Below are 16,526 nucleotides of genomic sequence, written 5' to 3'. Positions count from 1 at the left end.
TTCAACTGCTGGCTAAAGTTTAGCTACCACACTAAAATTTCAGTCTATCTGCAGATCCTAGATAAATCCACCACTGAAGGAAAATCATCTACAGATAACAAGAAATATAATACTTTCAAATGTGTATATTATGTATCTCACATTAAGATTTATACAGCTGCAACTGTTTAAGAACAGATTTTTCTATGCAAAAATATAAGTTAGCTCTTTATATATATTGCTATTAACTAGAGATGCCATGATTCAGAAATAAAACAAAACCCACCAAAATATTTTAAGACCTCTGAAAAAAACTGTGTCAACTGATATCACAGTACTCCAGTTTACAGACTGCCTGGAGAAGTCCATTTGAAGCTCCAGATACCCCAACAAAGGAGGAAAACTAATCAGCCAGTTTGCCACAAGATACCCCTGTTCCATCACACATATCAGAGAAACAACATCTGGTTTTGAACTACTGCTGGAGCCCCTTCGAACTGCTCTCCTTTGCTGGATATATTGGTAAAACAATCAAGCATTTTATGGATTCTTGAATTACCAGCACTTTAAAGTTAATATACAAGGGGAAAGCTCTATTGACTCTGATTTTTTTCACACTTCCTTTAAGGAAGAAACTCATTAAACATACACCTGTGAAAGCTGGTGACAACATGGACTTTTATTATTGCAACTACGAGGTTTTTGGTAGCACAGTGTTTATACATCAGTGACTCTTGTTTTGTGAAGAAAAGCAGGCAGTTTCCACAAACTACAAGGATGCTCAGCACAATGAACAATTGCTTAGCACTTCATTTTCTACATAATAATAATTTTCTTACATGTAACTAAATATTTCAGGTGGTTGATTAATTTTTAAGCTTTGTTGTGCACATCTCTGTGGTTCTGGCATCACTACATATAGCCTGCTTAAAGTGTTGATACTCTCTGTCCTCAAACAGTTTCTAAGTGTCCTCATAATTGCTTGTCACCTGTAAAAGAGGTTTAGATCCAATGCAAAATTAACATATGGTGAACAGATGGACTCGGAACAGACGTTTGCCGAGAAAGTACTCACACCAAAGACTTTCTGGCTTCAGTCTTTCAGGACCTTCAGAAAAGTCCTACTTGAAGCTCTAAGTCATACTAATCAGGTGAGCATCATTCCTCAATGACAAGCTCGTGTTGCAAAAAGTTTTTTAATGACCTGCTACAAAGAGAATGTGTATGGAACAAAACTGCAAGCATGAGGTTGCCTATTATGATGATTGAACATTAAACCAAAAAACCAGTAAGTTAATAAGAAATATGCCACCCCCCAGCACGGAAACTCTTCCAAATATCCAATTACTTACTGAGGAGGCAGGACAAGAGTTGTTGGCTGGGCTTTTGGTCTGCGCTTTGCAGAGACTCCCATCTGGTTGGCCGAACGTTTCAGAGACTGCTGATTCAAAAGGCCAGATGCCAGCCCAGCATGGTACTGCAACTGGATAAGAAAAAACATATATATATATATATATATATATTAAAATACACACCACTGCAGTACTCTGTCTGTGTCAGACTTCTGCTACCTGTGGCACCTGATTCAAATTACAGCCAGTCAGGACGTTAATGTGTGGTATTTCAGATGTATTGCTTGGTAGAAGACAATAGGGACAAAAGCACATGGAAAAAGTCTGCTGTGAAATGGGTACGAGGAGCAAGTTGTGCATCAGGGCAAGTAAGATGATGAATCAAGGACTTCTTCTCAAGTCTAACTCAATTGAAACTTGGGCTTGCCTTTAAACATTGAGACTGCTGCTCCTCTCTAGGGACTAAGCATTCTCACTTTAGGAAGAAGATAAGAGGAAGACAGATGCAACCCTTTCAAAACATAAACCAGCTTTTTAGAAATAACACTCATCTTTTTCTTCTTAAACATAAAACCACAAAACATTTGCAAAGGAGGTTCTACCACTGTAAGGAAAAATCTTGCTTTTAAAATACCTGCTCGCACATCTCCATAGCACTGCAGAACAATTCACATTCAGTAGCTTTCTCCTCTAAACTTTTCTTTTCCTTGCCAATAAAAGAAAAATTTCTGAAGGACACAACATGAATCGGCAGGATTTTGAATGCACTCCCACAGCTCCCAGATTTAAGAACAGCTAGAGGGTTCTGCCTGTCCTGCAACCACCTCCAAGTGCAACAAGTTAAAAATTCTCCTCTGAACACCTTCAATTACATACTGAGTTCCCCATTTTTGAACTGGAAAGGGGAGGAAGCCTCAGTGTCAGACAAATGCAATTTCCTGCATCATTCCAGCACCTGAATCTCTGTGTTCGTTAAATTGTCTAAAGATTTGTTCTGAAAAAGCTGAACTGTTTCACATGTTAACGCCTCTAACCCCAAGGTCTGCACATAAAAAATGGGTTATGGTCAGGAAACTATGATTTAAAAATGTTCAGAAAACAAAGTGGTCTTAGACTAAGCTGCTCTCCAGGGACTGAGCGAAAAGGAGGGAAGCAAAGCTTGGAAGTGATGTACTCAAAAACACCTGTGAACAGGAGGGCAGCAATCCCCTGAGCCAGTTTGACTCAGATGTCACTGCTCAGCACATCCATAAGGATTTCTAACAGGCTTCTGGTTCCCTTGGCTGCTTTGCCACGTGAGCCCAGCCGTGGCACGACATGAAGACACATTGTGTTCCTAATGGGAAGAGAGCTGAGCTCCACCAGGGAAGGGGGGGATTTTATTGCCCCAACCAATGGATTTTGCTCAAATTTGTTTTTCTCTGACAGTTTTCTGAAATGAAAAAAAATCAATGAGAGCGATAGAGGGTCCATGTTTGAAAGGCCATGTTTCAGTGTCAGGGGCTTAGTTTTCAATCTTCACTACCTGAATGTGCAGGGAGTGCAATATGCAGGGAATTAAAGGCAAAGACAGCTCTGGCAGAAGAGCCCTTCAACTCCAGGAATATGCTTTTCCTTTTCTTTCTTGCATCTTACCTCTTACTCTTACATTTTGTGCTGGTGACACCATTCACTGATGCTCTCTGTGCAGGTATTTCAGGTAAACAACATTATTTGGACACTTGCTCAGAGATGGAGGTAATCACCGGTGCTAATCAGAGATGGATTTTAAAGGCAACCTCTTAAAAACATTTATAACCTCCCAGTTAGTGACATTTAGTGGTCAGGCATAAAAACACCAACCAAAAACTACAAAAGGAATTAAAAATAAATAGATTCTAAACCACAATTTTGTCCTTCAAGGCTGAGTCCCAGTGATTAAGTTATTTTTATTAATTATAAGTATTTCTTCATAATCTACCTTTGCTCTTATGAATGCAGGTCCAACTGTCAAAACCTGTAACGGCCATTAAATATTTACCAAACCATCTTTATAATGGGATAAAAGGTCAAAGTTAATAAAACTGACAGGCAGCTTCTGTCCAGCTTGATTTATACATTATTAAAGCATCACATACTGTACCGCACAGAGTGCTCTCCTTTTTGGGAACAGGGGGTGTTCACTGAAGGGATCAGGAAATTGTTTCTTAATCATTTTTCTGAGGAGCAGAAGCAAGACCTGAAAATAGTGCCAAAGCAGGACCACAAGTATCAAAACTATGGCCAGGAGATTTATGGTCTGATGGATAATAGAGGTGCCATTCAGTTCCCTTTTCCTCTTACAGAATAAACACCTTTGTCTGCCAGCATCGACCATGAGAGAAAACCTCAGCTAAAACTACACCAATCCCCCCAAATTTTTGCTTAACAACAAGAGAACACCATTTCCAAACACATTCTCTCCACTTTAGGGAAAAGTACTGAAACGCACTGTCAGAGGATGTTGTGGGTGCTAAAAGGCTCCTGCAGGGAGGCTGAGATGAGCTCATGGGACACAAACCCTTTTTTGGGTTAATGAATACACAGAAACCACACTGAGCTCCAGGAGTCCTGAAGCCAGGGAATGCTGGTGGCTGGAATAACATTGGAGAGAACGTTGTGGGCACGTGCTACAGCTGGAGATGAGACAGGGGGTGACAGAGCCTTTGGCTGGACCAGCAGAGCTGCTGTGCTCCAGCACCTCAGAGGGGTCTGACACCCCATGACCCAACATGGCCAAAAGTTGCCAAGGTGCTGATGGTCAAACCTACTCTGCTGAGTGCATTCCCAGTAACATTCCCAATAACCTTCCCTCTGCTTCTGACACCTGGGTCCAGTTAAACCAGCAGAATGGTGAATACTCACTGAAATGAGCACTGGTGCAGCACTAGGTAGTCCTGCAAATCATTCCCCTATCAGCTGCAAAGGAATTCCCCATCACTACAGCAAGCATCCACATTTTCAGCTTCAGGGAATTCCACCTGGCTTGTGTGAGACTAAGCTTTTCCTAATGAAATATTTTTCTGCATAATATCAATAGGATCAATCCTTTTTCCCCAATACATGCAGATGAAACAGAAAATCTATTTCAGAAACCCAAGAAATCAAAACCAGCAACAACAAAAATCAATTTACAACATTTAGCAGCCAGGATATACCCCAGTGCCAACTTGTACAGGTTTATGATGAGTCTCATGATAGCTGATATTTTTCTTAAAACTGCAGTTCCAAGTAGATGTGTGAATTCTACATTTTAAAATCAAAAGTGACTCCTTAGGAATGTAGGAAAGGTACTGAAAGTAACACTGCAATATATACAAAAGCTTTACATGAAGGCAAATGAAAACAGAACTTGGATTACTTTAAAATTATTTTTTAAGATTAATTATTTTTCTGTGTTAATGGCCACATGGCTGTATTTTCTAGAACAAAACACTATCACTAATAGTTCACATTTTCAGTGTTCCTGAGTATATGAAAACTATATTCATGTATTAACAGCTCTTAATCTTCCTCACTAAGTGAAGGGCATCAACAGAGAAAGCACTTGGGAGTCACTTTCCTCACAGCTGTAATTGTAAGGAGAACAATTTCTTCATCTAGATATGTTAGGCTTTCACATGAACTATTTAAACAAAAAAAAAGGTGTATTAAACAATTACAGAATTGATTTAACTCTGAAAGCATTAATATTTTTAAAGAAGTCAATCACATAATATCTCTTCCTTATTCTACCCCAGTGACTCTTCTTATCAGAAATAAGGTAATGTACCTCCTAAAACAACGAAAATAACCAAAAAGAACCTACCCATCCCCCAAAAAATACTGTCTTGTGCAGGTATCTTTAAGATTTGGAGCAGACAGAAAACTTCTGCTACAGCCAGAACCCTGCAGAAAAGGTCTCTTTGTTCAAGTGAAAAGCACTGACCATATTGTGACAGGTTTCCATCTCAGCCTGTAGGGTTACTCTCAGTGAATGTTACAAAACCACAGACATGGGCATAGTGTGCATTTAAAACTTTGAAAGCTAAAGCTTCATCATTAGAATCAAGCTGGGTCTAGAGGTCTTTAGTTTACATAATTCATGGGCTGGAGATTTTGCATGTGCTGACTGCTGCCCAAACAAGTGAGTACACTGCACTTACTGACAAGGCCATCCAAAGTTGCAAAAACTGGTTGAAAGAAGGTAAGAATCAGGGAAAAAAAAGAATAAGAGAAAAAGAAAAAAACCAATCACTTGGAGCATTAGCAACTGATCACATCAGCTCAGCTGCACATTACATTTTGCCATTAATTAAAGCTTTCTAAGCACCAACACTTTAAAAAGTGAAATCAGAATAATGATTTTCTTTGTAATCACATTACCCTGTTACTTTTTCCATTCTTATGTAAATATTTACTGACCATATACATAAACAGAAAAACATTTTCTCAGATCTTGGTAATGTAAAGTTTATTTCCATTCCTCCAAGGAATGCCTTTCAGAGAGGTGGCTGACAGATACTCACCCACCGTGGCATTTTCTGAGTTCACTCTGATCCTGGTGATGCACATTTGCCTCCTTTAGGATGCACAGTGCTCTGCCCCTCATCATTAAACTACTTCTCCCTTGCAGATAACAAGGGATTTGTCTATTATGATAAAACTCTACTTGCTCTTTTGAAAAGAGCAAGGAGCAAGCAAGCAGGACACTCCCACGGTTTCATCTCCACAGACTAAAGTAGGCAAGAGAGAAATTATACCACCTTAATTGATATCTTTACGCTTTTTTCAGATAATGAGGCCTGTTTGGAAATTCTCTTTTTCTCCAAACAATATTTGATCATTTTAGGACAGCTGAATTCTTGACTTGACCAAAACAGCATCAATAAGACAAAAGAAGAGTCTTCAATTTCTTTACTCACTGGTTTTCCTCTTGTGCAGCTAGGTGCAGGTTTTTCAATTAATAGCAAAGTTAGACATTGTCGTTGCTCTATTTTACTATTTAATGAGGACACTTTATTCTATTTTTTTAAAAAGCATTTATGCCCCACCGAACACCTTCCAGTTTACAAGAATATTTAAGCAAGAAACACCTATCCACAACAGGAACAAAGGCTGCTCCCATCCCACCTTTTTTAAATCCCTGTGCAAAAGTTGTTACACCTTTTTCTAAACATCCTGATCTGACTAAACTGTGACAATAATGAGCTCATACTTCTCTTACTGTCCTCTCTCATGCCTGGGCTGGGACTTCCACTGCAGTGAGATGCCACGGCCTCATCCTGGTCAATGAACCAGGATACAGAGCAGGCTGGGAACATCAGCCCTGCACATGGCCCTGCACAGGCCTTCTCTCTTAGGTCTCTCTCCTCCCTCTCTCCCTGACCTGGGAAGTTCAAAAACAAGCTGAGACATTTTTATTTACCTATATGATGACACAACAAACAGAAATGCATTGATACACATCCCTGTTTCTTTTAACACCTTGTCTTTGCTACGGATTTTGTTCCATTGTCTCTGAATTTCTGTTTTTGCTGAGAGTGCTGTTTTAATTTGTGTCAGATTTCAGCCTTAAAGTGTGTTCTCCCCATACTTTTCTTTCGAAAACATTGAAGTTCTGCTGATGAATGACTGCTGATGAATGTTCCCTCACTCCAATAGTGCTTGCAAGTCTTTGGCTTTTTACCATGCAGAGATAGCAAATTTGATGGCACTTCCTTCAAGGAATTGGTCAAAACTTCAGCATCTGCATCCTTGCTGCCAATAAAATGACCTGCACTGTTCAAAGTCTCTGCAAAAGCCACTATGTCTCATTCACGTTCTTTTTTTAAAACTCCTGGAATCCATTTAATAGTTACAGAAGTGACATATTCTTGCTTTTTGGATAATGTCAACACAAAGGGACACTACACAGCCACCAGGCTGAATTTTAAAGGGATGTAGTTTTTGAAATGGATAAAGAGGCAGAGTAATCACAATCTGGGGTTACAAGCTACTTTATTTACCTCTTTAGAAGAATAACTGTATTTTATGCTTGAAATGTTTATACCTCCAGGTACTCTGAAGGGTTTGAACATACATATTTACTGAAAGATAACTAAATGAACTGGCATTTATTTCATTGTATATGCAGCTACAACACAAACACATAACAGAATTACAAAAACCAAACTAGAATTATTACATTGTGTTCTGCATCTAAATGACAAAATAAAATCAGGTGCAGTAACAAACAGCAGCATTTTCAAGTAACCCTGAGCTCAAGGCAGGTGGTTGGTACAGAGGTTGTCCAGAATAGGCAAATGGTCTTAGTGTCACTCTGTGGGGTGTGTTCACAATTGTGTGTTCCTTTAATAGACTTCATTAAAGTCTGAAGACCCAAGAACTCACATGACCAATATCTGACAGAAAATCCTAATTCCTTTTTGACAGAAGCATTATCTTTGTATAGGACAAATAATCTGTAGCAGGAGAAAGTCATCATTAAAACTCCAAGATAAGGACACAATTACTACCTTCCCCCAGCACTGCCATGCCCCCTTAAACAGCCACCAGAACCCTGGAGACACTCCTCTCCTGCTAAAATTAATATTTCTAAAGCCCTAGACTAAATCTTTGGTGTCAGGGGCTCAGGTGGCAGGATGTCAGTATGAAGAACGACCTGCTGCCTCTGTGACAGGGGGTGCTCCGGTGCTTAGATAAGAAATGGGAAGATACTTTAAACCCAAATGGCAGAATAAAGGGCTGCAATCAGGTACAGAAACACTCCCCAAACTGCCCAGCACCATGCCTTGATTTGCAGCTCTGAGGGTGGGCTTTACTACAGCAAACAAAGCACTTTACAGACAAATAAAGAAATTAATATTCTTCAACAAAATGCCTACACGGTGCAGCTTATGTAAATCCAACCAGCACAGGTGCACAACCAGACAAAGGGGAGACAGGCAGTCAAAGCAGAGATGAGGGAAGCCCATTAGTGGGTAAGCAGTGGAACAGTAATAACAACACCCAGTACTAGTGCTGCTAATTTATTCTTTCCCTAACTCATTAAATTTAATTATTTTAACTTCTGTTAAATGCCTTTCCTTAGCTTTGGTCACTTGCACAATAATTAAAATGCACAATATCTTTAGACTTGCAGATAAGCACACTGAGTGTCTGACAACAGCCCAGCTGAGGGTCTTCCTGCCAGCACAGGGAAACCTGGCTTTCCTCAGTCTCCTGTGGACTTCCTGAAGGGGAAATTGGAAGATCACAACTCCACAGTCCATCCTGAGGCTCTGCCAAGCTACACCAGACATCACCACTCTCTTCTACTCAAGGTGACCACCCCTCTGTACCAGCAGAAGGGGTTGAAGGAATATTGTTTAAACTGGGCCAAAGTCGCCAAATTAGGAGCTAATTCTTCCTTAAATGGTTACTTTTGGTACTATCTTTCTTTACATCTAGCAGGCATCCTGAAGCAAGGCTGCAGGGAATGCTAATTTCCTGCCCACTAGCAACAAGCAATTAAAGCTTGAAGCTGGAGAGTTTTGGAACAGAATACACGAGGCTTATTCCCCTGTAAGAACATTCCTACTATGGCTTCAGAATATTCATGATCAGATTAATTTATCCACTTTTTCTAGATACTATAAAGCAACCCACAGAAAATATTCATCCATAAATAAGAGCAAATCTTTAATTAAAGGTCACTGTTCCCACTAGTTTGAATAAGAGGTTTTAACTCTCATCCTTTCCATGTAACAGCAGGGACTTTTACAGAGATAAACCCTGGAATCACCACAGGTGTCTGGAACTTCTGAAAAATCAGGTTAACAGATATGTCAAGTTAGACATCCAAAAAATAAACAGACATTTATAAAAGTCTTAGGCAAATTATTTCTTTAGACGTCAAAGAGTTAAGTTATGAATGTTTTTGGGAATGCAAAAAGAATCTATCAGGTTTGATTGATAAAAGTGTAGCTTTTAACTAAGACTGAAAAAATGGAAGACTGGCAACATTCTTTTCCAGAATAATATGCTTCCTCTGCTTTTTTTCAGCATAGTGCACATAAATCAAAGAAATGTTAAAGAGGCCCATATATCACAAGCTGGCATTTCTAAACTATTTACAAAATCTGTAATAGTCAAGAGGATGGAAAATATAAAAGTGTGACCAGCAAAGTTCCTGAAAGACAAAAAGCAGTTCTACTATTCCAGCAGGGTTAAGGTTGGAAACTACTCTTCACTGTAGACTTTAAAAGCACTAAACCAAGACAATCTTGATAATGCAGGGTTGCAAAAAGCAAACAGGATGGTGTTATCAGCCAAATCTAGTGTCAACTAGACCAGAGCACCGAGTGCCACCTCCAGTTGTCTCTTGAACCCTTCCAGGGATGGTGACTTCACCTTCCTGGGCAGCCCCTTCCAGCGCTTGACCACCCTTTCCGTGGAGAAATTCTTCCTGACTTCCAACCTCAACCTCCCTGGCAAATGCTCTAAGGAGGTTTGAAGAACACACAAAAGCAGGGCTGACCTCGCAGCTGCAGACAGCCCCAGAAACAGCCGAACTCCAGTGCGGAGCTGAGCTGTGTCTCCATCACATTTTCACGTCCCCACATCTAAGCACACAACAGACTTCGACAGATTAGGTTTTCCTCAACAACTTTTACAGATGAGAATCTCATCTCCTCTTCTGAAGGGAAAGAAGTGGATTATGGAAAGTTTATGTGTCCATCTGTTGGAGATGTCACACTCTGACTAGAGAGTGCAAAAAGCACAGAGATGTTTTACAACCAAATCCCAAACTTACTGTAGTCTGAACGAGTGGAAGAGCCATATGCTTTGCAAAAACCACCTCTTTTGCTACACACTTTTTTTGCCACAGCACAAAGAGTAACAGTTCGAAAGCTGCTGTAATCTTTATTTCTGAAAATAGATCACATATTCTTACTCTCATCTGCCACACTCGGGTGAGTTACTGATCGGAAACCAGAAAAACAAGGAAATGCTACTCTGGGAAATGCCAACTAAAGACACTCTGCACCCGCAGCTACAGTAAAGGGGCAGCTCAGAGAGCCTGGGACTAGGATGATGCACAACAGAAGGTTTGGTGCAATGACACATGAAATGCTTTTACAGTTTCCTCTGTTGAAGACTTGCAGTAGGAGCATTTGAGATGAAGCCGGGGGACCTCAGAAATAACTTTAGGAGTAAAACAAATGGAATACACTTCATCCTATTTTCAGGGGAGCTTATAATGATATTATAATTAACTCAATTACACCACAAGATTAATAGCCTTTAAAACGCTCCCAGTCATTCATTACAGGCCTAATTAAAACTCTCTTTTGGTGCTGAGCCAGCAAGAAATACGAAACGACTTGCTAGCAACCATATAGAAGTATACAAGGTATTATCTTTATTGTGCTGGTGTTTCCATGGTCACAATTCAGTGAGAAGTTTGGGTTTGGGTTTTTTTTTTGTAATATCAAAAACAAGAAAAAAGGACAAGATCCACTTCAGAGGCTCCAACACCTGCAATAGCGTATCAGCTCACTACAGCTAACCAGTTTATTTCTAGTTTTGCTGCAACAGTTAAGGGCTTCTACAATAGCAGATGCCTTTCCTCCCACACATCAATTAATTCGCAAATGCACTCAGGTTGTAGAAATAATGAAGTGCTGAATGCTTCTCTATTGACAAGTTTTGCTGTCAGGAGGTGGATGCTGTAGGCGAGGTGCTAAAATCCGCTGCTTCTCTGTGCATGCCAAAGGAAAGACATGCCACACGAAACTTGGACATGAAACTTGGTCGACAGCTAACAGGGCACATCAATTACTTTATTTACTCCTCTCTCGTTGGAACCAAAAGGAAGAAATCCTCTCCAAAAGCTTTTTATTGTATTTATTTAGGTATTTATAACGCACCGTTTACAGGGAGGTGGGAGGTTTTGTGCTGACCTAAGAAATATTGTATATTTGAGGAAAAAAGTAGTGTTTTTCATGTATTTTTAGGTATGCTAAAAAAGTTACATTAAAATTAAGGTTACAAATGAAGAATTCGGTAACTAGGAAATGCTTCATAATGCCTGTGCAATCTGAATCAGTCTGCCTGTGCTAAGGATTCAGACTTTCATTATGTGCTTCTTTCCAGACCTCAAATTACCACAGTCTGCAGGATCTCATGGATGAAGAGGCAGTTACTCAGCACCGTTTTCATGCACAGAATGTTATTTGCAGGATCTCACACAATGCCCACACTTCTCCTCTCAGATGCCTTCTACCATATTTCCCTGCTTTATCTTGCTTCTTTACAAATACTGTTAAATTTACCTTCACAATTCTTATTCCACTCATGCTGGGTGTGGATCTGAGGAATCTCAGATTTTTAAGAACACTAAATGTTTTTACTACTTACTAGATTTGTAGTAGAGTTTCTACAGATAATGACTGCAGTCAGGTGCTGAGCAAGTCTTCGAAGCAGCCAGAAGAGGCTTTCAGCCAGGTCATGGCAAGGTAGGAATCTCTACTCCCACTTCTATCACATGAAATAAAGGATTAGTCTGGAGCAGTTCATTGCAACTTTCTGTCTGGACCAGCCACTAATTGGAAGTAAAGCACATCCCACCAGATATTCTCTGAAACCAAGTTAAAAATGGAGAAGCTGAACTTTCAGTTCCAAGGAAGGCAAGTCCCAGACTATTCCTCTCCAATTCCTTCCATGCTTAATTACCACAGGTGTTTAAACCATCCACCTCAGCAGCAGTCCAAATTTGTTAAACTTTTATTTTCAATTACAGATTTGTTTTGTTTTGTTTGCTGTTATGAAGAACCCTCTTACCCACTTTGCCCTCCTCAATATACGTTGGGACAAAGCAGGTGACCCATCCATTACCTTTTCTTTCATGAGTGGAATAAATTGACCTTGTTTGATCATAAAGAAGGAGCACAGGAACTCAAATGCTTCTGGCTCAGTTCTCCTGTCTCTCAACTAGAAAACCCTGTATTAATGAGCACTAGACAAATGGTAACTAGGTGATTTTACAATTAAAATTATGCTTAAAACCATTTTCAAGGGTTAATAATCGAAAATGTTATTAGTAAAGGTACTAACAGGTAAGGAAATTTGCTGTTAAAAATAGATGATTTTCTGCTTTTTAAAATATGCAATTTGCAGGCTGACCTTGTTCCTTTTAAATTTTTATAGCATCTTCAGTTCCAATTTGAGATTTTCATATGGGGTAGGCAAACCTTCTTATGTTCTGTATTAAATGCGAGACACCTCCTTGGCATGATCTGCAATATTAATAATATAACAGTACCAATTTCAGGAGCAACACTGTAGCATCAACACATGCATACCTGCATGAATCAAAATTTAACCATCTACATCATGGAAAACTTTAATCTATCACAAGAAAAAAGCAGTTCTAAGACAGCTCAAACACAATTTGAGATTTCCTCTTTTGCCATATAAACACACGACCTTGTCATGCTTCACAAGGTAACACCGACGTAGCTGATGCAAGAAAACATATGCTTCTTTTTACTGGGCTCAAAATAGGAACAGAGGGGACAGAGAATGATACTCAGGGCCAAACCCAGGCTTCTGAAGACCAGACTTGCAGCTGTCACTGTAATGAGCAAAAACCATCCCCGCCCACACCAGCCCTACAGTATTCCTAACACTGACTGCCACTATAGAACTGGGAAAATTACAAACATTAGAGATTCATTACTTAGCTAGGAATTTGCACTGGTGTTATCACAGGGTTTTAAGACTTGGAGATTGAGCCATTTTTATGTTGCTGTGGGACACAGTTAAAGCCACAGGAAAATAAAATTATTATTTTTCATGGATTTCAAAGGAGACCGACATACATTTGATTTTCCATGCACTGGCTGTCTTGCAGGCACTTTTCAACAATCCAATTACCACTTAAATGTCTACCATTTAGCCCACAGACATTTCAGATCCTCATTTAAACCTGGACATACCTTATTTCTGTATCATGATAATCACTACAAAAATCCTACCAGATCAAAGCCCAGCCATTTATCAGTACCTCAGTTCAAGGCATCAAGTAAACAGAAATTCCTCTCACTGCTTTGTGGACTTCATTACTAATGAAGTAAAAACTGCAGACATCAATCTATTGCTTCAGATGGCCATCATCAGAAAAATAAACAGAAATGTGGCTGGTCACAGTGGCTCATCTGGCACATTCACTGGAAGGTAAATTAAAAGCACTAATGACCAGAGCATGACAAGTGAGGGAATAACATTGGACTGGAATAGAAAATGATTCCACACAGCTTCATTCAACCAAGGCTGTGTTTCCTCCCTCAATCATAATAAACAAATATCAGTGATTGTTTTAACTCCTTCACCCATCTCTGCTGAAGGCCACGCTGCCTACAAGCCCCTACAGAACAAATGAACGCTACTGGTCTTTTCCTCTGAATGTTCCCCAATACCAAGAAAAAAATGAAAGGGGGGAAAATTAAAAAAAAAGAATTCATCACAATATTACTTTATCTCTTGAAAGAGCCAGGGAGGCTCTGAGGGGGTTCTCCTTCCCTGCACCGGCATCACCCAGTTCATAGCTGTTATTCCACCCAGTCCTGAGCTAGATGATTTCAAAAAGTCCAGATCACCCTGGGGAACAGCACTGACCTCCCTACACATAGTTTGTGTTGTACCAAAATTTCAGCATCACCCTACTGTGCACTGATATCAACCTCATCCTATCAACTGCTTCTCATAAAAACCTCAATGCATCCCATATATATGGTCTGCCACCTTCCAAAACTTCCCAGTCCTGAACAGACACAGAATACCCTACCTTAAATTCTCATTTATTCTCATTTTCCTCACCTCAAAAACCAAAGCAACTCTTTCTCCAACAATTCTGAGCTGGCCAGAAGCAAACTCCCCATGGAGCTGAGCACAGCATGGTGCCTATCACTGCAGTATTGCGGGTGCAGAATGTTGGAGAACCACTGCAAGTGGGAACATAAAAACACATCACACATGTGAGAAAAAAGAAAACAAAACCCAAACCTGTATCTTTTGGTCTCAAAGACAGAGATAGACAGAGATAAATAGAAATTACATTTAAAAAAACCGCGATGTAACTGTTACATTGCATTTACAGTTGGAATTTTACATTACAAATACAATCTCGAAGCAGACATGAGCTGATAAATTCAGCATTAAATTTTCTAAAAGTATCCTCAACTCTTCAGCAGTGCACATACTTACACAACCAAAAAGGATCTTTCTGTATGAGCTCATAGCACCAGCAATATGACAAACTGGTGTGCATTTAAGGAAACTGGGGCGGTGGTGGAGCGAGACACTGCTTCTCACACACCATGATTTTTGAACTTGTTTCCATCACTTCTCCAGCTACAAAACCGTTTTTAATGAGGACACTACCTACCTACCTCACAAAGTTCATTTTATCAAGCCAATAATTCAGCAACATGAACAACTGACAATTCACTCAACTATAGTTTTTGCCTGAGGCGTTCACAAAAACATAAAAGAGCAAGGAAAACTTAAAAATTATGCTGGAGAGCTGAAGCCTTGCTGGCAGCACGTTGAACAAACAGGAACAATTGAAAGCTAAGGAGCAGTCAGTAATTTATACGACTGAGCCCAGTGCCTGGACAGTAAGGAAAACAGATGGCTCTGCAATATGGAGATGGCTCCATGAAAAGCAGTCAGCACAGGGATGCTGCAATAGCTCAGTAGCAATAGTTTGCCTGGCTGTAACAGCCACAGCAAACCAAATTCCATCATTTCAGAGGATAAAACAAAAGAAAAGTAAACGAGAGTAAAAGAAAACAGAAGTTCTTATTACAGTTGGCCTACATTCCATGATAAAGCGTGGGCCCTTCAGAGTTCTTCCATGAGTCCTGCATAGACAGTTCTGTGCAAATAAATGAGCTCCATCCACCTGGCAGGAGCAGCGCTCCTCTTCCTGTCCCGGCCCCCTCCCAGGAATTCTGCATCACACCAAACGTCTCTGAACGTCAGCTATTTAGTTCTACTTTTAGCTCTGCTTTAAATAAAAGTGTGTGGAGTGCAAGCTGCATAATGAAGGCTCAAAACCATGGAGATGGCACATTCTGCACTGGGCAGCACTACCAAGCTGAGGGGGTTTTAGGGTCTGCTTTTCTTTATGGCAGACTTATTTACATGGAACAAAACCAATATTTGCCAAAGGAAGTTTCCATCTCCATGCTGGAGGAGACAAGAAGCTGGTTCCAAATGGAAATGGCCCTGTTTGAGCCTTGAGGACGCACCCAGAGGCAATGGCAGAGAACACATCAACAAACACATCAACACAGGAAAGAGCAGGTGAAGGAGTTCTTGACAAATGCATAAGGACCTCAAACTAATTTTTTTAAAGTATTGCATTTCAAGGCCATCGTGACTAAGCAATATACCAGTTATGCAAGGACTTAAAATAAGCTAGAAATCTAGCACAAAACTTTTCAGAAAGGCGAAAACATTATAAACTCTTTGACCGTAAGAACCTCTTAAAATAAATATATACTCACTATGGAATCAGAGCACAGGTGAAAGCCTCAATTTAAAGCCAAGCATGAGATCCTTCTTCCTCTGCAAGTTTCCTGTGATAAATCAGGTTGTTGAAAGGGCAAGCTCAGTAGCTGGATTTAGCAGAGGAAATATCATCTTGCCTTGCACACCATGACAGGTGATGCTACTCAGCTACAGATTATGCTGACATATTCCTGTTTCACCTACAGGATTATTTTCATTTTTTAAAAATCCACTAAAACTAGTGTTTTACTGTAGAATATGCCTATTATTTTTCTTAAATCAAAACTCACTGACACAGTTGCTGATGTTGGTAAAAGGCCTCTGCACAGTTTTCCAAATGGTTTAGAATTCAGCATGAGCACACAACCACCTGCACTTGGGGTAGACTTGTAAAAGAAACTCAAAAGCACAAGTTTATCATCCCTCTCAGGGAGTAACCAAATGTTACGGTTCTTTAAAGTAATAATCAAGTAGCAAACCAAAGCAAGTTCTTTTCAAGGAAGATGCTTTCAGATATATTTCTCTTTTTCCAGACTTAAGCCTGAGACATTGTACCAGAATTAGAACAGAACCTGCAGGTACAGTCCCAGCATCCTCCTGCCAAGACTGTGGCCACTGGCATTGCTCTTCTCAAGA

The 16,526-nt window shown here is 40.0% G+C and overlaps 1 protein-coding gene across 1 annotated transcript in view; it reads right to left on the bottom strand.

Moving 5' to 3' along the window:
• MED27 (mediator complex subunit 27) overlaps positions 1 to 16,526 on the bottom strand; it is an 84,231-nt gene that overhangs the window by 49,921 nt on the left and 17,784 nt on the right. The window contains exon 3 of the mRNA XM_082295444.1: positions 1,332 to 1,462. Within this exon, the coding sequence (XP_082151570.1) occupies positions 1,332 to 1,462 (131 nt within the window). The remainder of the gene's footprint in view (positions 1 to 1,331; positions 1,463 to 16,526) is intronic.

This window comes from Coloeus monedula, assembly GCF_965178545.1.
Source record: "Coloeus monedula genome assembly, chromosome: 21".
NCBI classification, from domain to species: Eukaryota; Metazoa; Chordata; class Aves; order Passeriformes; family Corvidae; genus Coloeus; species Coloeus monedula.
This window is presented reverse-complemented; position numbering and strand designations above follow the sequence as displayed.